Below are 26,857 nucleotides of genomic sequence, written 5' to 3'. Positions count from 1 at the left end.
GGCTAATAGAATGCATTGGCCAATCAGCGCTGGCCAATGCATTCTATTAGCGTGAACTGAGTTTGCACAGGGGTTCTAGTGCACCCTCGGCTCTGCTACATCAGATTGCTACATCTGATGTAGCAGTGCCGAGTGTGCATCAGATGTGTAGTTGAGCAAAACTGACTCAGCACTGCTAAGTCTGCATTCGCATAGGAATGCATTGGCCAGCCTTCGGCCAATCAGCGCTGGCTCTGCCGGAGGAGGCGGAGTCTAAGGTCGGACCTGAATGGAGACTGGTGTGGAGCTATCTTAGACTCCGCCTCCTCCAGCAGAGCCAGCGCTGATTGGTCGAGTTCCGTACTCTGGCCAATCAGCACTGGCCAATGCATTTCTATGGGGAAAAGTTAGCTTGCGAAAATCGCAAACTGACAGGGATTTCCATGAAATAAAGTGACTTTTATGCCCCCAGACATGCTTCCCCTGCTGTCCCAGTGTCATTCCAGGGTGTTGGTATCATTTCCTGGGGTGTCATAGTGGACTTGGTGACCCTCCAGACACGAATTTGGGTTTCCCCCTTAACGAGTTTATGTTCCCCATAGACTATAATGGGGTTCGAAACCCATTCGAACACTCGAACAGTGAGCGGCTGTTCGAATCGAATTTCGAACCTCGAACATTTTAGTGTTCGCTCATCTCTAATAGTGAACTTCAGTGAAAGTTATTTTCTAGTCCAAATTTTGTCTGGAATGTCAAGGAAACACATTAGAACATAACAGCAATGTTGTGCATTGAGCTGGGACCTCCACGGAGGCCCGGAAGAAAAGAGCTCCACCATCTGGCACAGAGCCAGGCCTTGCTTCTGTTTAATAGTTCAGCATATCTGACATAGTAACCCTGTTAGCTTTAACATAGTCAAGGTTATATTATTGCACTCTACATTCTATACATTACATACACAGTACCTTTTATTTGGTGCACCAGTGATGCAGCTTGTCATATTTGGCAAGACATTAATTACAAAAACTATAAAACGAAATATAAAATCTGGAAATGTATGGGGGTTTTTTTTGTTTGTTTTTTTTGCTGTAATTGTACTATTACAATAGTTTCCTTGAAATTTCCTTTATTGTTTTATAAGTTCTTCTTCCTGACACTGCGATCGATCCAGCATAAAAAAAAAATCAATTGAAACACAAGCTTTTGACAAGGAACATTGTGCATCTGTGTCATCACTCACAGGAGGGTCTAATGTGGCCTTTAATACCTTGTGCTGCTTTTATCCTGTACATCTTTACCTGGCAGTGGCCTTCACCACAGCGCCACTTTAACACTCGCCTTGTTTCCTGATATGCAAATCCTTTTATGCAATATTGATGCTTCCTCGCCCTGCGAATCAGCATGTATATTCGGCCATTACAATGTTTACTCTTTCTGCATAAATTAATGTCATTTTGATAGATTTACCATCATTTAAATGAAGAAGAGTGGACCTCATAAGTAGAGAAAACCAGCAGAGCACATCTTATTCCTCTCCCTAAAATAATGATACTGAATGTCTGAATGTACAATCATTAAGAATCCTGATTAACCATGACATTTTATTGGGGGAGGGGTAAAAATCTGGAGAGATCTAATACTAGATCATCTACTCTATCTATCTATCTATCTATCTATCTATCTATCTATCTATCTATCTATCTATCATACAACTGTAGTGTTATTGTGAGCTGCTGTATGTATTATGTATATGTTAACAGGAGTATATACAGATACAGCTTAGAAATTCAATTTGAATACTATTGTGTCAGGCTTTTCTAGCCTTTTAAATGCAAGATATGGAAACCATGACTTCATGGATTTAGGCTTGGGGAATATCATCACAGGGTAATATGTAAGGCTAGAATGAGCAGGAAACAAAAATCAATGTCACCCAGCAAGGTCATCTTAAAACAGACATTATTCATACTTCCACATCACAGTTCAAGTAGGTTAATCCTACAGTACATGCCTCATATCTTAATCCTACTTGTGCTATATACTCAGTGTCAGGGCCAGGACAAGGTATTATGGTGCCCAAGGCAGTTTAGGCAAACTGCGCTCCCCCTTCATCTGTGCCCTGTTTTCTATTATTCTGATCTACCAGAGTTTCCGGAAAAATTGGAAAAAGTGTCCCATTGAAGTCATTATAAGAGAGAAACAAAGTCTTCCTTTTTTTTTCTTTCTTATATTAACTTCATTATAACAAAAAATGAAAAAACTCATTTTCTGTGGCAAATCAGAAAGTTGCAAAACAGCACAAATAGCCTTTAGATACAACATAATACCTGCTTAATTCCGCATACACAGTATAATCCCTCTTTAGTGCCCCACAGAGTAAATTGTCCCATAAGTGCACCCTCACAGTAAAATGTCTCCTTAATATAGTATAGTGCCTCCTTAGTGGAACCCACACAGTGTAACACCTCCTTATAACCCCCAAACAGTATACTGCCCCATGCACAGGAAAGTAAGCCCCAGATACAGTGAAGCTGTATACACTCCTCAGCAAATATCATTGTTTCTACAAGCTTTCTAGCTCATATCAGACTTGCTACCATTTCCTCTATACAAGATTAGTGCTGAGGCTGCAGCAATTACAGGGCTAAACTAGTAGGTTTCCTCCAGAGGCAGGAATACAGCTTACAATACTCTATTAGGGTAATATATCTAAACTATATTAGATACAACTGCAGCAAGTACCATCTATACAGATGATATGCTATTTTATTTTATTATTGGTCCAAGGTACTCTAATGCTCTTGCACCAGGTAGAAATGGGAACGAGCGAACAGCCTGCAGGAACTCAAGACTCTACTTCCCTGCCCCATATAGCATGCCAACCAATGGAGTGAAGTGTGGCAAGTGTATACAGATATATGTTTTTATCTTTGCTAGTTTTGTAGTGTGAAGTGGTGTACAGTATGTAACAGAGATGAAAAGTAGTAGAAAACCTTTAAGGCAAAATACGAATTTATTCATTTTCGATAGTACTGTAGTAGTGTCTTAAAATACTTTAGAAATAGTGGCTAGAGCATCTTTCATTGAGTGTTGAACTGTGATACATGTACACCTTGTGATCTAACACTTTTGTCTATTAAACATTTCACACTAGTCCATGCCATTTATGAATATTGTATAAATATGCTATACCCCAGGTGGATAGTGTCCAGTTTCCAAGTATATAACTTCCAGCCTAACTAACAGAACAACTGTATCTGAAACCATGTCCGCTTTTAAAGGATCCTCAGAGGTAAGGGATAGTTATTAATCACTATGTTAGTTCCTCTTGGAAAGTACAAAAATCTGAATAATGTAAGATTCCTCAGGTCCACGAGAAGAATAAGAAATTGAAAGTTAGATAAAGTTGGAGCAAGCAGTGGTGTAACTAAAGTGTTGTGGGCTCAGATGCAATCTTTTGTCTGGGGCCCCTACCGCATCCCTACAACAAATTTTTGATAGCGATGGTTATGGGTGCTAAGGAGTTTAATGAACCTTAGTGTGGTTAGAGTAATCTGTGGGTCTTTTGCTACTGATGGCAGTGCTTATGGGCCCCCTAAGGCTCTTGGGCCCCAGTGCGACAGCACTCTTATAGCAGTGAGGCACTTTCTCTTTTTCACTATCCTGTCAGCTTTTATGCCAGAGTAAATACCCGCCAAAAGTTACCCTAGTGGGCAAGTCTGATTTTGCTTTCCAAACCAATAGTATTGCAGTATTGAGGTTAAGCCACATAGTGTTTCAGTTAACAGCATTCAGTTCTGGGGTCACCGGTGCATTCACCAATATGTAATATAAACACAAGTAATTCTGGGCTATTCTTATTACCACACCACCAGTAATGTGAAATAACCCTTAAGTAATTGTGTTTCACTTACTTGTAATCCCAGGACTGAATTAAGATATAGCACCACCAACTTGGTTTTAAAGTCATATGGATGCCATTTTACTTGATGTTATTGATATCAATAGATTATATACATACAATGTTCTGTCTGTAATGGTAAATTTGTTAGATAATTGTTCACCATATACAGTATTACTGTGTAAAAGTATTAGTCAGGTGTGGAGTAAATGGTGTAAAGTAAGAACAGTTACTAGAGGTGTTAAAAGTCCATGTCAATTAGCAAAATCAACTGAAATCTAAATCACATCAATATTTGGTGTGTTATCTCTTTGCCTCCATATAAGCATAAATTCTTCAAGTACAGTTTGTGAATGAACTCGGCAGGGAGTTTGTTCCAAACATCTTGGAGAACCAACCAATGACCTTCTGTGGATGTAGGCTTGCTCAAGTCCTTCTGTCTCTTCAAGTAATCCCAGACACAGACTAGATGATATTGAGATCAGAGCTCTGTGGGGACCATATCATCACCTCAAGGACTCCTCCTCCATAGGGCGGTCACAACAAATATTGTCTTATTGTTTTAGAATTTTATATTGATTTGGATTTATCTTTTGTTGGCGTAAACTGTGCATACTGTGTATTGGCAGAAAGTTGCACAGTTTACACCAACAAACTTCAGTATGAATTTTTTTCTAATGTGTCTGATCTATCCATATATATGTGTCTGTATATCTAATTAGATTGGCACATTATCACAATTGTTGCGTTATTAAATGTATATTCTAGCTTTCATTACTGATATCCTTAAACATTGATATAGCATGTCAATTCTGATACACAAACTTACTCATGACATGCTCCTTAAGTTATCTTGTGACCCCTACTTTACTACTCCTTAGAGCTGTCACACATTCTGATGATCTTAGACATCATGCCCAGTTGCTTCCCCCTGCACGCTATGTTAAGTTAATTATGCAGGGGTGTGTATTTTTGTAGCAGCCTTTTGAGTTTTACATCTTCTAATCTTCTGAGTAGTAAAGGCACAAAGCTTGTATCCAGTTCTCATCTAAACTGACATCGCTGAGAAAGGGAATAGGCCAAGCAGCCTTTATCTGCCATCAGCTTCCCTTTCTTCGGAGACAGCGCACATGCATAGCTTCAATTAATGTGCACTGTATAATACTTGCCAATGTAAAGACTGTCTGCGTACAGCTTTAAGAAGTGGCTGCTGGCAGAAGCCTTCCAACGTGCAGTTTCATGTCAATGCTAGGGATTTAAAGCTGGAAGCCCATTTTTTATTGCATATATCAAATGTTGACAGAAAATCAATAGATTTAATGTGCAGTCAGTTGTTGAGTGCAAAGAAAAAGCTTTTAAATATGAATTTAATAATTAAGAGTTGAGCCGACCGACCACACCGCTGCCTGGTTATTAGTCTCATAAGTGAGGATTAGGAATCACATTTAATTGGAATCTTTAATCTTTGCACTCATACATTTCATGACTTTCATTGACTTGCCATGTTTAACACCTATGTAGCTGAGTAGCTGTCATTGCAGGAAAGTAGTAAAAAATAAAGGCTTCTATATTGTTACTTGTCTTGGTGTGTCTGCCTATGAATATACATACCTAAAGATGTAGCAGTGCTTGCATTGTATTTGTGCACGGTGAATGAAATTAACTCAGCAGGAATACGGCTGAAAATCCATTGTGATATCAAGATGTGCTATGCCAAATGAGTTCTTCTAAATGAACAGACTCAACTCTGATCTATCTATCTATCTATCTATCTATCTATCTATCTATCTATCTCTATCTACAGTATCTATCTATCTTCTATCTATCTATCTATCTATCTATCTATCTATCTATCTATCTATCATCTGTCTATATCTATCTATCTATCTATCTATCTATCTATCTACAGTATCTCTCTCTCTCTCTCTCTCTCTCTCTCTCTCTCTCTCTCTCTCTCTCTCTCTCTCTATATATATATATATATGATACAATAAGTCTCCCATGGCTCTGTGAACCCCTGTACATTTTGATTTTACTCTTCTATCCATATCCACAATTGGCAGTTCCCACTCTATTGTGTTTACTTGTTCTTTCTATTGACAGTCGGTAGCATAAGCCTTTTATACAACAAAGGCTAGTAGCTCTACAGCCAATCTGTGATAAAAGGGGGAAAAATGAAATCACTATGGAAACTGGAGGAAGGATCTAACAGCTTTCTTTTTAGAATAAATGTCTGATGTTTGTGACTGCAGGGGAATAAAATTCATAAATTTGTATGATGTTATGGTTAATGTTTTGTTATGGCAGATTACACCGTTTTCCAATCATCTGACCTTGGCTTTATTAAGTGATCCCTTTGCTGAAATAGTTACTGTTTTGCACTAGAAAAAAACAAGAATGTGATGAGGGGAGGAGTGTAGAGCAAGCCTGCTTCTTAAATGATTATTTTTTAAATCACACAGAGCTCCTGGGTCCTGGAATGAAGACCACTGTGAGTTTTTCAGCAATGCAGCAACCCGGGGAACTGAATGCCAGTCAGAAAACAGTGTATCATCCAATTGCATGCCTGCCTTTGATGTTGGACTGAGAAACTCAGAACCTCTCCCTCCAATCCAGAAGCAAATAAATACTAAGGAGAAGAGACATCCCTCGAATCAGTGCACAGACACTCCGAGACACAAAAACCAAGGCTGCTGTCATTATAAGAGCACAAATGAACCTGTTTGGATTGCAGACTGCAGCAAATACCTGTCTCCCCATAGGAGTTTGCCACTTCTTCCAACATCATCAGACAATGCAGAGAGCCTTGGCTTACACAGGCCACTGTCTTTATCTCCAGACAAAGCCAGTCATTCTTTCAGCACACCTGCAACTGAACAGCACAGGGAACTGGAGGGGACTAAACACTCCACACAGCCTGAAACCCATTCAGTCTCTAGCAGTGCTCACAAGAAGAAGAAGAACAAACACATTGGTAAGTGAAACTAATTCAGCATCTCTCACAATAAGAGCTGCTTACCTGGAAATTCAGCTTTAAGACTATTATTTAAAATTGATTAATCTTTATATTTTATCTATTTAATAAAACTAAACTCAATTGGAAATAGATTTACAACAAATGATATATCTGCAGTTGATGGAGATAGGTGTTATGTAGTATTTATTTCTGTGTATGACATTTTACATTCCTGACTTTGAATCAATGTGCATCACTTTGAACTTTTATTGTAGGTTTTGCTGCAGTGGACTGGAGAGAGCACGATGCAGCTACCAAGGAAGCTCTCGCTATACTGTTCCCTCCACCGAGCTCCTCCACACATGGCCTCTCCAGACCAGCTTCCCCAAATGAAAGGCATCTGCATAGGTAAGTTTTCATAGGTAGTCAATCACCTTCCATATATATAGACAAATGGTTGTACATCACTCACCATTTTCTCTGTTGAATAACATCTTTACATCCATTACAGTGGTAGTCATTTGCATTCATTTAACCATTTTTTGTGTGTATTGAGTCTTAAATTTTTGCAATGTTAATCCCCAGTAATCCGAGCAGCTATGTGTTGTCCTGCTGCAAAGTTAATGCCCACAATGCCTTTTCAGCAACAAGTCCAAAGTATAAATGGTCCATTAATCTAAGCAAATTCCCATTCATCACACTGTTTCCAAATGGCTGTTTAAGTAAGTATGCTTTGCGTCTCATAATTACTAGGTCTGGTCTGTATAATAAATCTCCCCTATTGTATTTAGATAGAATAGGGAGGCATTTCTATACATGTATTTTCACAATGATGCTAAATACGGAGGACTCACATAATGGAGCCCCTGATTAAGTAGGAAATAAATCACACTACAATTAAATGATGTCCCCATTCTGAGACCCCATTTTTCTCCATAGTATTTCCTATTAGTGTGCTTAATGTAAAAATAACAAGTACACACTTACCTTAGAAAGTGGAGTGTAGCTAAGAAAGAGTCGCTTATTTTCTACAAAATCTGATTTTAATTGAAGGATTATGCCAAACAAAAATATAGTTACAATGTGATTGTTTTATGTAATCTGTCAGTCCGCATAATACTTCTAGATGATTTTGGTCAAATTCATTGACTTCCTTAAGACCTGCTTTCTGCTTGTCAAATAGCATTAAGAGAAGAGGCAAGTGTAAAGCTTAACTAACACAGTGTTATCTGGGGTCATGAAACTGCAATACGAATGGCATGTCTGTTGCCTTAAACTAGATGGACAAGGATCCTGCAAGATCAAGTATCCTTGGTTTGAGACACACAATATTTATGCTCAATACAGTATGTTATATCATTCCCCATAACTATGAGTCACAGTCTGCCACATATTGTCAACATTTTTATTGTTATATGTATTAAGAATTTCAGTTTGTTTCCATGGCTGTAAGGATTGAGATCAGTATTTGTTGCATTACCAGTGTCAATGAGTCTAAGGCAATGCATGATACACTGAATGTGAGTTTGTGTTACTGATCTGTGCAACATCCATTGATTATTTTCATTACACTTTGTTTGTATTTGTTCAATGTTAATGTGTTAAAACATTAATGCTAATGCATATGTGAGTATGGCAATAGAATTGAATATCCTGTCCTAACAGCAGGTAAAAAAGCCAGATAAACACTATATATTATATATCTCTATCACTGCACTTATATAATGAAATACATAGTCATTGCCAAGAAGATCGGTCACATGGTCAGTGCATTTTAGCTGTTAGTCTTTGGTCACAATACTGTGACCTCTTTAAATCTTACGTTTACTTCAAAATTAATTTAAGAGTCAAGATTAGTGTAAGACACATAGAAAGTGTCAAAAGTATTGTGTATGATAAAGACAAGACATAATCCAGTATAATGTAATAAATGGCACCACACATACAATGTAATAGTTAACAGTTTTCTAATGTATTCTATCTCTCACTTTGATCAGTGCAGCATTCTGCTGACCAGCTATTGTGCTACTGAGAAGCATACAGTAGCCAAATCCAAGAGTCAATTAAGAGTTAAAAAGAAAACCTGGGCATTTTCTTGCTGAGATCTGTCAAAGACTGAAGCGGTTGGCTTCATGTCTGCCTGTGGAACAATAGTCACCTGTACGCTTTATGGGCTACTTGGCAGACACCAGCAATCTGTATAAGGTCTGTCTCTGTTAGACAGGATTCAACGAGAATCCCTAATGACAGTCTACCTTTCATTAAAAGAAAAGAGCAGAAAAAAAAACGCTGCATACCTTCTTGATGAAGGACAGAACTTTGAAGCATTAACTTGATGTCGCTTCCATTCAGCCTTGACTTGGCCTGAGGTTTTGGTTCCCAGTCTAGAAGTCAGCAGGCTATCACTTCCCTCTTCCTCCACCCCCTTGTATTGCTCTGCAAAGGCAGATTAGTGTCACAGCTGTAACAGGCACACAGTAATACACATTATAGATACAATCTCCATGGTGGCAAGACAGCATGGGTGCAGGACAATAGAGAAGACCACTGATATTTCTTTTTCTTTTAATTTAATTTGTAGGTAAGGAAGCAGATTTTCATGTAAAGTCAAGGCTAATGTTACATATCCTGGGAACAATGTTCTTTGTTCTATAAAGCAGTGTAACTTTCTAGCACTGTGTCATTTCCAGGCTGTTACCAGCTTTAGTACAAACACAATGAGACAGAAAAATACACATTATTCCTGGGAATCAGTCTGGCTAAGAAGCCTTAGGATCTTTTCATGTGGGATACTATTATTTCAGCATTATTGGAACAGCGTGCTTTATAATCAGCAGTATATGACATGGGGACACGCTGTTCACAGCATATATACAATATTAAACAACAATGTTCCATCAACTAATTTGTGATTATGTTTACACCCTGTAAACTGTATTGAGGTCACATAGGTTTAAAAATTAATGAGGCTTACTACATGTTTCACACCATACCGTCTACTGCTGCTGCAGATGGATGTTTAGACCATTCTACAACACATTATGTCTGCAAGATATAGATAAGTATAGGAATATAGAAGGCATGAAGATAGATAGATAGATAGATAGATAGATAGATATTAGATAGATAGAAAGATTCATGCATATTAGATAGATAGATAGATAGATAGATAGACATTAGATAGATAGATAAATGCATATTAGATAGATAGACATAGAAAGATTCATGCATATTAGACAGATAGATAGATAGATGCATATTAGATAGACATATTGAAAGATTCATGCAAATTAGATAGACAGATAGATAGACATTAGATAGATAAATGCATATTAGATAGATAGACATAGAAAGATTCATGCATATTAGATAGACAGAGGGATAGATAGACATTAGATAGATAGATAGATAGATAGATAGATAGATAGATAGATAGACATTAGATAGATAGTTAAATGCATATTAAATAGACATATAGAAAGTTACATGTATGTTAGCTAGACAGACATATAGACAGATGCATGCATATTAGATAGACATTAGATAGATAGATGAATGCATATTAGATAGATAGACATTAGATAAATAGATAAATGCATATTAAATAGACATATCGAAAGATACATGCATATTAGATAGATATACAGATGATAGATATAGATAGATAGATAGATAGATAGATAGATAGATAGATAGATAAATAGATGCATATTAGATAGATATATACATAGATATAGAAAGATACATGCATATTAGATAGATGTACAGATTGATAGATAGATAGATAGATAGATAGATAGATAGACATTATATAGATAGATAAATAGATAGATGAATGCTTATTAAATAGACATGTAGAAAGAGACATGCATATTAGATAGATAGATAGATAGATAGATAGATAGATATGAGGTAGATATCTAGATCCATAGATAGGCAAACAGACTATAAGGAATACAAATGAGATAGGTAGATATGGCATGGATGAATATAAGGATGGATAGATAGATAGATAGATAGATAGATAGATAGATAGATAGATAGTTATCCACTACTACTACTTAATAATAATAAATGTAAGAAAATAATTTAAGTGTCTGCATATTTTCTTTCGCTTATTGAATGGCATTCTGTGTTCTAATTTCAAGAAATGCGAGTTTATTCCAGAATTAATCTACAATACATTTATATTGTTTCTATGATGGCGTTATTCATTGACAAAAAACATGTAGCAATAAAGTTGCATTATTGATTTTAAGACAAGAGTATTGGTCAAACCCTTGGGAGCTGGATACAAGTGTATTTAATGACTTGTCTAATTTGGAGGGGTTAATAAGTAATATAAGTATTAAGATGATATGGGGGATTCTATCACTATAAGGCCCTGCATGATTGACATAGCATGATCTAATCTTTTTATTTTTAGCTTCCACACCAATGGGTATAGGAAGGGATTTAAATCCACTTATTGTTTTTTATGTAAAGCCTTCATGTAAATGTCTTTACCTCTAATAAGGTCTCTAATCCTTTGCATACATTAGATGTATTTGGTAGCTGGGGTTCACTCCATGATACTAATACATGGTATATTTTAAAAAGGAGGGAAAGTGAAATTGGCCGAATTGGAAATGTAGTGTTATTGGAATTCAGTCTCTTGCAAGTTAATTTGTATTATAAACTAGGGCGTAAAATATATTTTTGCTTTCACCAGGTTACCTTGGTTTGTATAACTGCGTTATTTTACATAATGGGAGTTTGTAAGTACAGATGCCAATGAAATGCAAAATTCCATTAAAAATATGATAAATATGACATTGTCTTTTTAAAGAAAGGATCTTTAGTGCTATAGTATAAAGCCCAGACAAAGAAATATCTTGGGTAATGTATTATCGCTGTAAGATACCTTTAGTAGTCCTCAAGGTTTGTCAGATAGGTGAGGATGCTACAGAAAAGGGTTACAGAAATCTGAGGAATATGCAAACTATATGCAGTGCCATAAATCTTCATAATTAGGTTGAGTATGTCAAAATTGCTGGATCTGACATATATTTGTACAAAAAGATCAGCAAGCCCTGTTGCTTATCAAGGTCAATTGGTTTGAAATACATTATAGCCCTTTGCAGTCTACATTGAGGATGATTAAATATAATAGCCCAATACTAAGGCAATTATTCATCCCCACCACAGTAACAGCGGGTTTCCGGATGGCAAAAAATGGAGATTTCCAGGAGCAAAGGGGGATGTCAGCTATTTGCTGGGAAGGAAAACATGATGGAAACAATTTAGTTAACATAATGGTAACAGTTGCTATAAGCCTCTATCCTTGTGATTGTTCTATGTCATATTGCTGTAATATATGTGGCTGGCTGCAAGTCATTATATTATAATGTCTGGGAGTTGATGAGACATTCTCTGCTCCTGGACATTCTCAAATGATAGCTGGGATGAATTTTGCCCCTCCAGGAACACACATTTTAGATGTAATTAGAATGTGTCAAATGGTCCTTGAACAAAGCAGGCGAGGGCTCCCTATTTCTGATACCAAATCTACATTTTGAGGTCTTGTTCCTGCTCTCCTGTCGTCAGGCTAAAAACAAAAGGCTGTGTACAATGCAGCCGGATTAATCTCTGCCGATTCCCTGACGATACACATTATTTCATCCAATATTTATTCATTTCCATTGAGTTCAGGAGCAGCAGCTATTGCATGCTAAGTGTTAAAGTCATACATGACAGAGAGGCAAATGAGGGTGAAAGACTGCAGCTCTGTGTAAGCATAACTCGTCTAATTTATTTTTTATGCAGAGATTAATGTGCACCCAGCATGAATGTTTTGGTCTCCTCCATCATTATGAGAGGGAACTTTGGATCTGTATTACCTAGCAGTGTTACATCAATCAATCAGCAGGGTATGGCTGCAGAAATTCAGCATGAACCCCACCTGAGATTGAGCACATCCATTTCACTAATGGGCTGTTCCTTTTTATGTTAGTGCACACTGCTATTTCTTAACCTGAAAACAATTATTTTTTTATGTTATCAACACAGAAACACTTTCATAACACTGTATGTTCCCAGACAATAGAAATGTAAAAATTAAGAATTAATAATTTACAAGTATTGAACAAAAATACTTACCACATTGTACTATATATCTTATATAAAGACCTATGAAATTAAAGTTTAACTATTTAACATATTTTTTTTAAATGTGTGTATTATAATCTATATTATAATGTGACTTTTTTTTTACATTTAAATCACACTTTTTTTTTTACAATAATGTCCGAATAAATATGCAACAATGTAATAATATTCTGCATAGTTAATTACTTTGGAACATCTATAACAAGCTTTCAACCACCAACTATCATTTATAACTCCGGTAAGCAAAGGGATCTTTGGGTCCTCTCAGACAGCAGAGCTTTGCTACAATTTCTCGTCCTGCAACTAAGCCTATGCATACTATATATACCTACATACCATGTCTAGCAGCAATAGCTTCCTATTGCATGAAACCTATCTACCCTCCCTCCAATGAAAGGGGTAGGTTGATTTTGCTGGTACGTCACTGTACTATATGTCACTAAATCACTAGTGATAAGGATCTTTCATTGGTATAAAGGGGAGAATTAAAGAGCATTGGACAAATATTATGTTATAGCACAATATTAAGAAACTTTCAGGAAAAATGATACTACTACTATTTTATCTTAAAAGTATGAAGCAATGACATATCACCAAATGTCATCACTTAATGATCCTGGGGATCAAACCTTTTGGACTCTAACAAGTCAGACCCCCACCAACTCATAAATTAATGCCATCTGAATACCCCTTTAATTTTTACATATTGGGGATATCTAAGGTAAGCGCATGGTGTATCCTTCATGGGAATGTGATACCAGCTGTAGACATAAAAAAAATCCCTATGAACTGTTATTGTAAATGTTGGAAGAAAATTCTGGTCAATAAGATAAAGCAGTGATAGCAAATTAGTAAAAATGAGTTTCATATTGCTACATAAGCCACACTATATTGTGTAGCCACTTGCAAGAATTTCAGAAATAATTGATATTATATGCTAATTAAATTGGAATATCATGCCAAATAATCTGGCAGAAAATATGTCTAACTATCTATATATCCAACAACCATATACAACTTACCTGTGCAGTTACTTTAACCAATTTGGAGTGTCACAGAACACTTTCAGATATTTGTTACTTTTTGATAATATGATAAATGGCTCATGCAGGATCTTGAGAATGACTCTACACACGTTCTTGAAAAGTCTGGTTAGATTTGCTTTAAAGTGCATCTTCAAGCATTCGTGCTTTAAACTAAAGACATTTTAAAATATTCTTAACATAAAGTCTACAAAAAACTAAATTTCATTCAAACATTTTACTCTGTTAAATTAGAAAACCTCTTGTATAGGAGCACCTGACTATTTTCTTACGCTCAACAAATCATTATGATGCTCTACTTCACACGAACCCTCATAGCAATGCTTCTTTATAAGAAGGAGGTAAGTGTATGACTAGACAAAGGAGAATTTTGAATGGACAATTCAGTGTCCATGGGGCTGTTTCTGTCTGCCCCATATATGAATGGAGTGGAAAGAGGCCTCTGAACCCCCATTCTGGTGATGATTGGGGATCCCTAGGTTGAGGTGATCACAGATTAAACATTTATTACCTATCCTGTGGATATTTATAAAAGGATCAGGCAGAATTCTACAGTGTTTATTGGATGCTGGAGTAGGGGGAACAACCCTGTCAATCATAAGGCATTCTTATGGCTATCCTGTGGATATGTGATGTTGCCCATTGTGTCACTACCCCTTTAAGAACAGTATTGCTATTTCTTCACCACAATTCTATTTTATACTAAAATAGAAAACCTATAGTCACGTCTAAAGTGTCAAATCTGAATATAAATAATTATATTTTTATACTTTAATGTATTGATTGGCTATAAAAATGCTTCTGATATCCTTGTAAGAACATTTTTAATCTCTTACTTAGACTGTAGTAGTCCCTCAAATTACAATATTAATTTGTTCTGGGGCAAGCATTGTACCCAAATGGATGGTCACACATAGACACAGATAATATAGGTAACATATCATATTGTTATAACTTGCCACAAAAGCAAGTTGTGTTTAGAAAACCTACTTAACTTTTGATACACATTTCTGAACACGTCCAACCAAGAGGACAGATACCGGGGGACACAGATGTAAGTTTTAAATGTTGTATTTGGAGTACACAAACTTTATGAAAAACTAGTAAATGGGTTTTAAGCACTGAAAATGTATTTGCATAAAAAAATAACTACTGTAATACTGTAAATCACTCTTTATTGAGGATGGAGCTTCTATAGGGTTCTGTATAGTGGACACAGTACACAAAAAATGGATCTGTGGCCCATGACATGAAGATCCAGTCAATCTGCATAAGTCTTTCACTAGTAAAGCACCAATATTACTGGAGTGCATTCATTGGCTGACTGTCTAGTAGAGCCTCACAACAGTATAGTAGAGTTTTGCATAGCTAGTACTCCACTAGGCTCTACTAGACAGACAGCCAATGCATGCACTCCAGTAATATTGGTGTTTTACTAATGAGAGACTGATGCAGATTGGCCGGGTCTTCATGTCATGGGTCACAGATCAGATCAGTCTCTGGTCTTGTATGTTGAATGTGGTTTCAGGATACAGTGAGCCAAAACTGTTGCAAACTTTGTAACCGAAGATATTACAAGTTGAGGGATTGATGATATTTATTTTTCTAATAAATGTATAACAAAAAAAATGGATACATTTATGAATAAAAAGAATATTATTATGCATTCAGAAATAAATGTACCACTCTTTTCATAAAATAACTTTGAAATAATCCTATTTTCTGTATAAGGTATGGTAGACATAACCATCTCCACATAAGTAAACCATAGCAAGAAATTTCTGCCATTTTGTTTTGTTTAAAAGCTAATAGCTAAGTAAAAAAGCAAAAAACACACAAATATATCATGGAAGCAATACTGCAAATATTTTATTCTGTTAACAGTGCAGCCAATAACTACTAGATAACACAATATAACAAAATGGCGGGCCATCTAGTTAATGATGTATTACTGGTTATTGAAATGGTCAATCATTGGAAAAGCAAAAGAGTTTATTTATGTAGTAAATTATCAAATATAATTTCATTAGCATATTACAAAAATGCCATGTATAAGACATATTACAGTTAATCAGACTGTGGGCTTTTCCCAGTTTCAGAATGTCATGAACCATTAAAAACAGCTATTAAATACTATAATACTATATGTAATATATTTGTATACCAGATGTGTGAAACTGGTATATTGTCTTAAGCCTAAACAAATCCTTACTTTAGTTTAATATCTTTTAGGTAAATTAAACATTTCTGCCTATAATTTCTAGTAAAACATTGAAGACATCTTGCAAATAGCCGTTTCAGCACTGGACAGCTCCAAATTTAGCTTGGTAATTTCGATTCTTTAATTATTATTGACCCAAGGCTTCCAAAAATGTTTTTATCATATACTGCAAATGCACTTTTAATTTTCCACAGCTTATGAGAATGTGAAAGATGTTAATTTAGTTTGAAGTATGAATTTCACAACTTTTTGACATCATAAATGTGTTTATGCTGAAAAGTGAAATTAATCATGAAACATATCCTCAAGGCAGAAGAATAATTACCTTTTAAGCTAGGTATTATTCACTCTCATTTATTTAACAAACTTATATTATCTAGGCTTGCAGATATTATTGGTAACATAAATAAAAAAAATAATTTTAGAAGTTGAAATTCATGTGTTACAATAGAAGTAAATAGTCAATGTACCTTATAGTTCCAAAAACCAGTTTCTTATTGGTCTGTTGGGTCACATGACAACAAACATGGTAATAGTGATGGTCTGAATAATCAGAGCCATCATAGCATCCTCATCTTGCCAGTATTTCACATATATAGGCCATAATATGAGATAAGATAAGATAACATCATTGCCATACAAAAACAGGAAAGCCCAATTCCAGTAACAATACAGAGTTAGCTATGGAAGGAATACCTGATTATTAGAAATCATGTCACTAAGAGTATCTGCTTAATGTGCCAGTTTCATGAGTCTATAAGCCATCTACAACAGGTATAGGTAAAGACTGATAACACTTCTTAAGTCACCCATTGTTATAGGTTTAAAGGTGGTCATATGCAGTAGATGAATATCTGCCAAACCTGATATTTTTGACTGGACTGGTCGACCATCTAATAAGTATAGTGGTGTTCAGTCTCTCCCCTGACACAAATATTTGGTAAAAGAGAGTTAAATCTTGTTAATTTCCAACATTTCTAAAGGTGATAAGCTGCCATAAGGGGTGTTTATAGTGGCTTACTCTCCTTTCCATATTAACAACACATGGGTGATTGGAAAGTGTATGGCCAGCTTATGCCCTGATGTCAACATGGCATCCTTAAATATAATAAGAATCACATAGTAAGGGTAAGATGAGTAGTTTAATCATAGTGTATCAAAATCAATTTATCTTAGCATAGTTGGCATATGGAAATTAATTTTCTCCTCCCCAATGTTAACTCCAATTAACTCCTTTATGATGATGTAATATAGTATATACAGTGTACAGTTCAGAACAGTTCATTGTGTCTTAAGGTCTTAGCTAGTATACCTATTATTATTGATTTCATTATGTGAAATATATCATTATACTTATTCTAGTCTAATTCGTTTTGGTTACTTTTTTTAATTTGTGGACAGCAGTATAAAACTTTAAATGTTCGAAAAAAGCATATAATAATAATAATAATAATAATAATAATAATAATAATAATAATAATAATAATAATAATAATAATAATAATAATAATCTGTCTACCAATACTATGCCATAAGAGCTGCCACAACAGCACTGTCTTAAAGTGGCCATTGTTGACTATTAACTGGTTTGCTCATATTTGAACATATAGATTATATAACCTGGTTACATAAAACTGATAAATCAAGAATTGCACATTATATAGCCTATTTCACTGCTAATGATAAATATATTGAACATTTATAGTAATTACCACATAATAATCTGTTTGGAGTGATTTCCTGCACAGAACAATGGTTCTATTCCATCTGACATGACAATCATTATGAAGTCTGTCCATTTAATAGATGATTTTGATCATTTATGGTACTCATGAGAACCTGCATTTCAAAGTTCTGACATCTGTATCAGATTTATAGTATACTTAGCTGATATGTATAAGATCCCATGGGCTTCCCTGTCATAGTTCATTACTCAGTTCTCCTCCTGTTTCCTTTATCTCAACATGAAGATATTGTAGTTTCTTGGGAGTTACTGACATTTCAATGGCCATAGAGAGAAAACGGTTAACTAATGGGTAATTTACAGTCTTTCTTAATGTGTTTACAGATGGGTGCTTCAAGTGATTGTATTTAATTAATAAAGTAGTATTAAGATATTAAAAACTGAATTTGCAACTCCCCTATTACTTTGTTATGGTATCCTTTTGCACTTTTGCAGCTGTTTTATGTTTTTCACATGTACTAATGGTACTAATGACATCAGCATACATAATAGTATAGACCTACTATCAAAGCAACTATTAATCCTAAATTTGACATTTATAGCTGTCTGTTTTTGCAGTTATTTATTACAATAGTATTTTCAGATTTTTTTTCTGAATATTTTAAGAATGTGCCCTTACTATGACCAGAAAGAACACTATCCAAAAAAAGAGCGACAATATTTTGTTGGCAAATTGAACCATGAACAATAGCCAGTGACATTTACGTAAATGTAGTAATACTACTCTTTCTATTGCCATCAAAATGGTTCATCTTACCAGAACGACATCTACACTTGTGTTGCAAACAAAACATAGACCCAGAATACCATTCCAGTGATTCCCTGCGCAATCTGATCTAGATCACAAGAATTACAGAAAAATGATGTTGAAATCTAAAGTACCACCAAAGTACCTATAGTAAACTTCACCTTTACTGATCATTTAGGGTATAACTAGTACAAAAGTACCAACTTTTCATCCTATCAGGTCCTTTGTAAAGCTTGAACATCAAATGAAGTCCTGAGATACAGTAGTTTCTCAAATAATTGTACAAATGATAATATAAAAAAGGTACCTGTCACTTGGTCTGAATTGTCCAATGACATACCTCTTCTGATAGGTCATCTTAAGCATTTTAGTATATTGGTTATCCAAATCTGTTCAGCCATTACAAAGATATAAGTACCATTAGTATTGATGCAAATTAAGGTATACTAGCCAAATGGGCAGTGTCAATACCTATAGATTATATAAGGCATTGGGCTTTTCAGCCCTGTTGACAAACCCTCTTTAAGGCTAAGGCCCCACATTGTGGAAACACAGCTTTTTTTGTTGTTGCAGATTTTGCTATGTTTTTTTAGCCAAAGGCTGGAGTAGATTGAGCAGAAGGTAGAAGTATAAGAGATTCCTATATAAGGGGCAACATGCTGGCTCATTGTTTAGCACTGCAGCCTTGCAGCACTTGAGTCCTGGGTTCAAATCCTGCCAGGAACAACATCTGCAAGGAGTTTGTATGTTCTCCCCGTGTTTGCGTGGAATTCCTCCCATTCTACAAAGACATACTTAAAGAGGACCTTTCACCATATCTGGGCACATGCAGTGTTATATACTGCCGGAAAGCTGACGGTGCGCTGAGTTCAGCGCACTGTCGGCTTTCCCGATCTGTGCCCGGTGTGAAAAGCTTACGTCATGGTACCGTAGCTCTTCTATGGTCAGAAGGGCGTTTCTGACCATTAGCCAGAGACGTCCTTCTGCCTCGCGGCGCCTATCACACTGTGCTGTGGAGCGGGGAGGAACGCCCCCTCCCTCTGCTCGCAGCGCTTGTCCATAGACTAGCATTATCAGGAGCGGGAGGGGGCGTTCCTCCCCGCTCCACAGCACAGTGTGATAGGCGCCGCGAGGCAGAAGGACGTCTCTGGCTAATGGTCATAAACGCCCTTCTAACCATAGAAGAGCTACGGTACCGGACCATAAGCTCTTCACACCGGGCACAGATCGGGAAAGCCGACAGTGCGCTGAACTCAGCGCACCGTCAGCTTTCCGGCAGTATATAACACTGCATGTGCCCAGATATGGTGAAAGGTCCTCTTTAAATGAAAAAAAAAGTACATTGTGATCCCTATATGGGTTTCACAATCTACATTTAAAAGAAAAAAAAAAAAGAGATTCCTATATATATCCCACTCCTTTTGTAGCCATTCTTGACTTTGGCTGAAAAAAATGCATCAAAATGTGCAACAAAAAAAACTGCATTTGCGCAACGTGGGGCCTCAGCCTGACGGTAGTGTTACAGGACACAACTTTACATCCGATTGAAATCTGCAACTATGTGTTAAGTTTGTGTACCTTAAATTATTTTGATCCAGATATTCTGTTTTCCATCTATGGTTAAGGAGGCCCCCACCTAAATTTATGTTTCCTCAAAAGAGAATGACATTGTGACTATAGTTCTGTGAGCTATAGACATAGAGGAACAAAGCTATTCATCCCAAAATACTATTGAAACTGTGTAGATAGCAGAGTAAGAGAAAAAAGCAGCTTAGCAGCCGTCAGTCTATGCCATCCCCTCCTCAAGTTGCATTATTAATCAGATTGTTCTAGAAATACATTTAAGTGGAGAACTTCTTGAAGTGGCTTCCCATAGGGACATGGACAGATTAGAATAAATTCTTTGTACAGTACTGAAAAATGTATTTCTACAATATAACCAATTGGTTAAAAGCAGAAAATAGTGGTAGAAACTAGACTGATGAGTTTAGTGCATCCAAATAATCATGACTACTACTGTCAAGAAGTCATATAATACTCTAAATGTGTGTTGTAATGCACATAGTTATTATTAACATAGGATCAGTTCACATGTACCTTGATAAATTAGTTTCCCATTGTAGTCCATATTTAGAATATTAATTTTTTTTCATGTGCAAAAAAAGGGAAGTAAAGACAATTGGAAGCTGGTGAAAGCATCAACCTTTATTGCCAGGAGAGACATTAACTGCTTTTTCTTTTTCTCTACAATGGTGACTATATGGCAGCCACTGAGATGTAATACATAGATGGTCCACATTTGCTAGACCTAGAAACTTTCTTAAAGAGCTGATCTAAGTTCAGAGGAATTGAGGGGGTATCCTTTTTTAGGGCTCAAAGAGGTTGGTCCCCTAATAGGATATATGGACCTTCTCAGTGCATTTATAAAATTACACTTTGGGTATATGCACTACAGAGATTATGATAATCTTATCAATAATTATACCATACTTCATTGTCTCTAAAGTTCACAAAGTGAACTTGAACAAACAGTTTAAATGCGGTCTTATAAGGTGAACCATCTCGTCCATAACCTACTGTATTTCAACTGAGTATGTTCAGCCTGTGATCATCAGACAGAAGATTCAAAATATTATTTCCACTTATTAGCAGTATAGGAGTGAGTGGCAATTGATACATTTTGCTTGGTAAGTGCTTTATCAAAAAACTCTGGTTAAATCTTTGGAGAAAATACTGTTGTAAATTAATACATAAACAGGTATTTCTTGAAAATTATGGGGCAGATTTAGATCTGCCTTGTGCTCCAGTTTTCTAGCATACAAGGCTCTTAAAAAATTGCAATTTTTTTTTAAGTCAGGTTTTTAGTAGAGATGAGTGAGTAGTACTCGATCGAGTAGGTGTTTGATCGAATACTACGGTATTCTAAATACTCGTACTCGATCGAGTACTACTAGCTGTTCGAAGTTAAGATTCGATGCAGAACCAGCGTTGATTGGCAGAATGCTATACATTGCCAATCAACGCTGGTTCTTCTCTTACCTTTAGAAGTCTTCTCCCTGCGCAGCGTCCCCGTGGTGTCTTCCGGCTCTGAATTCACTCTGGCAGGCATCAGGCCTATGCAGAGCCGACTGCGCATGTCCGCTTGTAGTGCGGGCATGCGCAGTCGGCTCTGCCCAGGCTCGATGCCTAGCAGAGTGAATTCAAGGCCAGAAGAGGACGCGGGGACGCTGCGCAGGGAGAAGAATCCAGCCCGACCCTCACTCATGGACTTGGTAAGTAGAATTTGATTGAATGTTGTGTACCCCTGAAACAAGCATTTCCCCCCATAGACTATAATGGGGTTCGAAACCCGTTCGAACAGTCGAACAGTCTGCGGCTGTTCGAATCAGATCTCGAACCCCGAAAATTTTAGTGTTCGCTCATCTCTAGTTTTAAACTTTTCTGCACTGCTCTTGCCACTGTCCCAAAAAGGGGTCTGGCAAGGCTGTGCGGGGGACTGCACCAGATTTGTTATAATTTATGCCAGAAATCTGGTGTAAATGATGCTAGTAATCTACATTAGCTATGAGTTGGCATAGATTTCCCTGTAAGCAAAATTCCCAGCAGAGGATGAGTCATTTATGAGGAGGCATGCGCCAAGTCATAAAAGAGGGGCACCTCCCACCAGCGATGCAGTTATAAAGACTGCCATTAATAACACCAGTCTTTGTAAATCTGACCCTATGTCCACAAGTTTGACCCTAATATTAACAAACATTTTTGAATATTGTGAAATATTATATCAGGCCTTAACATGTCTATTTGTAGAATATTACTCTTACATCTACAACAATTGTATCTATGCTGATTCTATAGAAATCTGCTTGCCATGCATAATGACTTAATATTGGTGTGTTGTATTACTCACATGGAAACAACCTCCTTATAATAAATGCCTATAGATGAAATCAATCAAGTGAAGCAGAATCCATATTAAGGCCTCGAGGCTTGTTTAATAGCCCAGATGTCTTGGCCTTGTTGTTAATTGCTACAGTATTCTCTCCACTGTAGATGGAGGTTAAGCTTTAACTATATTCTTTCTTGGGCTTATGAAATGGAAATCGATACTCTGTACAAGACACAAAAGATGTTCTATACATAGTTCCCAGAGTGACCAACTAAATCATGCCCATTATTATTCAATCTGTATACATTTGTGAAATAAGGAAGTATTATTATTATTATTATAGCTATGTAGTAAATATATTAGCACAAATACCAATGTATTGTTTGGAATAATTTAGATTCTTAAGGTCTAATGCCAAGTATCAATAGGACCACAAAGAGGTAAAGAATAGTATCTTGCTCTCAGTATCAATAAGTTCAACAATAAAGTAGTCCAGGGGATGGATTATTAGTAGGAATCATTAATACTTGTAGATGTGTCTGAAGGAATTGCCAACTAATGTAAGTAGGTAACAAGGGAAAAGTCTTCTGAGAATTCAGAAGTGAAATCCAATACTATTGGTAATCTGGTAACTTTCCCTTCGGAAATATTTGTTTTATGACAACATATCAGTGTTATTTTTACTAGCAATGATTGGTAACAAAATGTTTGATCATTGTTTGTAGTATAAGCACTAAGAATGGGTAACTCCAAGCTTAGGGGGCATTCACACTACGTATACTGAAGCTTTTTCTGAACGTAAAACACGTTCAGAATAAGCGGCGTATAAAGCAGCTCCATTCATTTCTATGGGAGCCGGCATACAAGCGCTCCCCATAGAAATGAATGGGCTGCTTCATTCACTGCGAGCAGTCCCATTGAAGTGAATGGGAAGTGCCGGCGTGTACGGCTCGGCATGAGCAGAGCTTGCCGTATACGCCGGCACTTCCCATTCACTTCAATGGGACTGCTCGCAGTGAAAGAAGCAGCCCATTCATTTCTATGGGGAGCGCTCGCATGCCGGCTCCCATAAAAATGAATGGGAAGTGTTCGGCAGCCCTGCTGTAATGCCGGCGTGTACGGCTGTGATACACGCTGGCGTTACGTAGTGTGAATGCACCTTTAAAGGAGATTACCCAACATGAATCTTTTTTTTTCAAAAATAAAAAAAACTAGAGTAGATAAACTATTTGCACAATAACTGTGACTTTACCTACCTTTTATGTGCCCTCTGATATCCAAAATCTGCTCCCCCATTACAGCCTACAACGGCCAGAAAGGGTGGTCCTTCTATGTGCACCTTACTCTGTACACTTCCTATCTGTTGCATTGGCCATTCCTCATAACAGGAATTATTTGTTATCACATGCTCCATCTGTTAGAAACTTAGAAAGCCTGCTTGATCTGGATGAGGATGGGGTACAAGACAAATCCAGTGGTAACAATGCTCAAACGTTGGTAGGAAATTATTGGGAATATTATTGGGATTTTTCTAGTGACATACTCACTGATTACTTTGAATGGGTGACATTGATATTTTGCAAAGTACTTTTTGTGAAATATGATTATTGTGGCAGGAATAAGCCTTTAAGCTTTGGTGATAACTTATAGGCCATTTATAGGTGACAGTAGAGATGAGAATTCTGTCTTCCTTCTGGATGGACCTCTGTCATAAGATGAACATATTACACACATTAAGAAACTAAGCTAAATGTGACAGAAATCTGTCTTAATCTGGTCAAAAACATTTATTATGTGTTTTTACACTATTTTCTCTTCACGTGATAAGGGGGCATGTCAGTCAATGAGATATTAAAGATGTCTGGAGAGTTGTAATTTACTTTCCTGGTCTGGGAATTGCTGATGATGGTCCTGGGGATCACGGTAACATCACAACTTGTGATCCAAAGCAGTGTTTTCCCCCCTCATGTTGCTCCATCTGAGGTCACTCTGTCCCCACCTCCCCCAATCTCATAGCTGTGCTATGGGGACTGGCCTTACTATAGTCAGATCAAATGGTCCCGCTTTGAATCATATGGTCCAAGGGTGATAATGGAATGGAGGTTCCAGTGACATTATGACCCCCAGGCCAGGTAAGTAAATTACAGCTCCCTGGACAACCCCTTTAAGTGTGCTTCAATGGTAAGAGTGTATTGCTTAAAAAACAATGTGCGCAAAACCTTACTGCAACATATTGGAGCAATCCTAGTCATGTTTAACTTGTAAGGCAAAATGCATCAAATGTATCTTTGTAACAAGGGGCCACATGGTGGCTCGGTGGTTAGCACTGCAGCCTGGCAGCGCTGGAGTCCTGGTGTTCCAATCCCACCAAGGGCAAAAAACCATCTGCAAGGAGTTTGTATGTTTTCCTATATTCCAATAAAAGACATATTGATAGGGAAAAATTTACATTGTGAGCTCTATGGGGGGCTCACAATCTATATTTAAAAGAAAAAAAAAAAGTATCTTGTAACATGAGCCATTATGATAAAATTCTTTAGATTGTCTGCTTTAAGTTCACGTTCGTAAAACAATAGACATGGTCAGTAAATTTGCTCCTCTCTTTTCTTTGCCGTTTTTTGACAATTACTTTAGCAGATTGCAGGCTGCTGCATGTTGCTTGTAAATGTTACTCTCATAAATTCACTTATGCACAACTTCTTGAATCATTGGGAAGTTTAATCTCCTCCTGTTGCCTTGTTGGGTTGCTAAACCTTTCCAATGCTGAAGGCAATATATATCTAATGTACGTAAGACATAGCATTGTGTACAATTTAATAAGTTCTTCATGGGGAATACGTATTGCATATGCACAAAGTAGTTACTTGCACAGTATTACAATTTTATATCTTTTTTTAATGGTAGAGAATAAAATATTAATTATTTAAAGTAGCTGGATATCCTGCCCTGTAGAGGGAACCATATTATAAAGATTTGTCCTACTATTAGCCAAAATAATTATAATTATTCCACTGTTGGATAATAAGGAAGGAAAAAGAATACAGTACTGTTATATGCCCCCCTTTACCCACCACCAATACATGCTTACTTAGCAGCTTGTTAGTTACTGCAGAGGAGGGGAGTACTTCCCTTGTGAATATAGTGGAATCATTTACTATGAGTCCACCATATTATTTAATCAATTCTATTGGCCAAATAGCGCAGCATTTGTCTGTGTTTTGGTTAATAGGAGTACCTGTATCTGTAATAGGTTGCCCTTACTGTATATAGGCTATATTTGTCTATATAGAAGACTTTTCAGATATTGTTTGAAGAATACCCCTAGTAGAAACCCAACTTTCCAAGTCTGCTCCACCTGACTCTATATCACTCTGAACATCTTTTGTACATATTGTACTTACTTTTTGTTCAATCTCCTCTTTGCTTCTAATCAGATTCCCTCGGCCTATGCACAGCATCACATAGACAGCTAGAGACAGTACCATCTTTACATGCTAGGAGGACAGTGTAATTCTTTTTCTCTACTATACTACTTCAATATAAACTAGGAAACCATCAGGGATGCTGAGTACATATGTATTATAACTTTGTGACAGTACCTGTATATTCATCTGCAGTTACTGCAAAAGGAATTCCTCTTTATGTAATACAGTCCATGCAACATCATCATTGAGGAATTTCTGTGAGACACATAGATCTCTATGGACTATAGTGCAGAAAATATGTCACGTGATTCTCACTGCTAAGCAACACCACAGTGAGCAATACAGAGATAAAAGCAGAAAAAAATAGCAGATGAGAGACTGGCACATACAATATACTGTAAGTTAAATTTAGATGGAGTTTCCCTTTAGGCTAAAGTCCCAGAACGCAACGCTGTGGAAAAAAAATGCTGCCTTTTACAATATCAGCAAAGTGAATGAGATGTTTGTTAATCTCAACCACAGATTGTGGGGGAAAAAAAAGCTATGGAAAAGTTGCATTTTCAAGAACATGTGTTTTTAAGAAATGCAGAATGTTGATTTTAGCTGTGGAAATACAAGCGCTTTCCCTATAGATTTAATAATTAGAGATGAGCGAGAATACCTACTCGCCCGAATAGTACGGTATTCAAAATACTCGTACTCGATCGAGTACCACTCGCTATTCGAATGGAAAAGTTTGATGCAGAACCAGCATTGATTGGCCGAATGCTATACAGTCGGCCAATCAACGCTGGTTCTTCTCCTACC

The 26,857-nt window shown here is 36.7% G+C and overlaps 1 protein-coding gene across 1 annotated transcript in view; it reads left to right on the top strand.

Annotated features, from left to right (window-relative positions):
- The window catches only part of LOC142203618 (dynein axonemal heavy chain 3-like), a 927,911-nt gene that overhangs the window by 94,148 nt on the left and 806,906 nt on the right, over positions 1-26,857 (top strand). Inside the window, exons 5-6 of the mRNA XM_075274510.1 lie at positions 6,343-6,854; positions 7,112-7,244. Coding sequence (XP_075130611.1) covers positions 6,343-6,854; positions 7,112-7,244 — 645 coding nt within the window. The remainder of the gene's footprint in view (positions 1-6,342; positions 6,855-7,111; positions 7,245-26,857) is intronic.

Source organism: Leptodactylus fuscus, chromosome 5 (genome assembly GCF_031893055.1).
Source record: "Leptodactylus fuscus isolate aLepFus1 chromosome 5, aLepFus1.hap2, whole genome shotgun sequence".
In the NCBI taxonomy this organism is placed as follows: domain Eukaryota; kingdom Metazoa; phylum Chordata; class Amphibia; order Anura; family Leptodactylidae; genus Leptodactylus; species Leptodactylus fuscus.
Note: the sequence above shows the minus strand (reverse complement) of the source record. Positions and strands in the feature narration are given on the sequence as shown.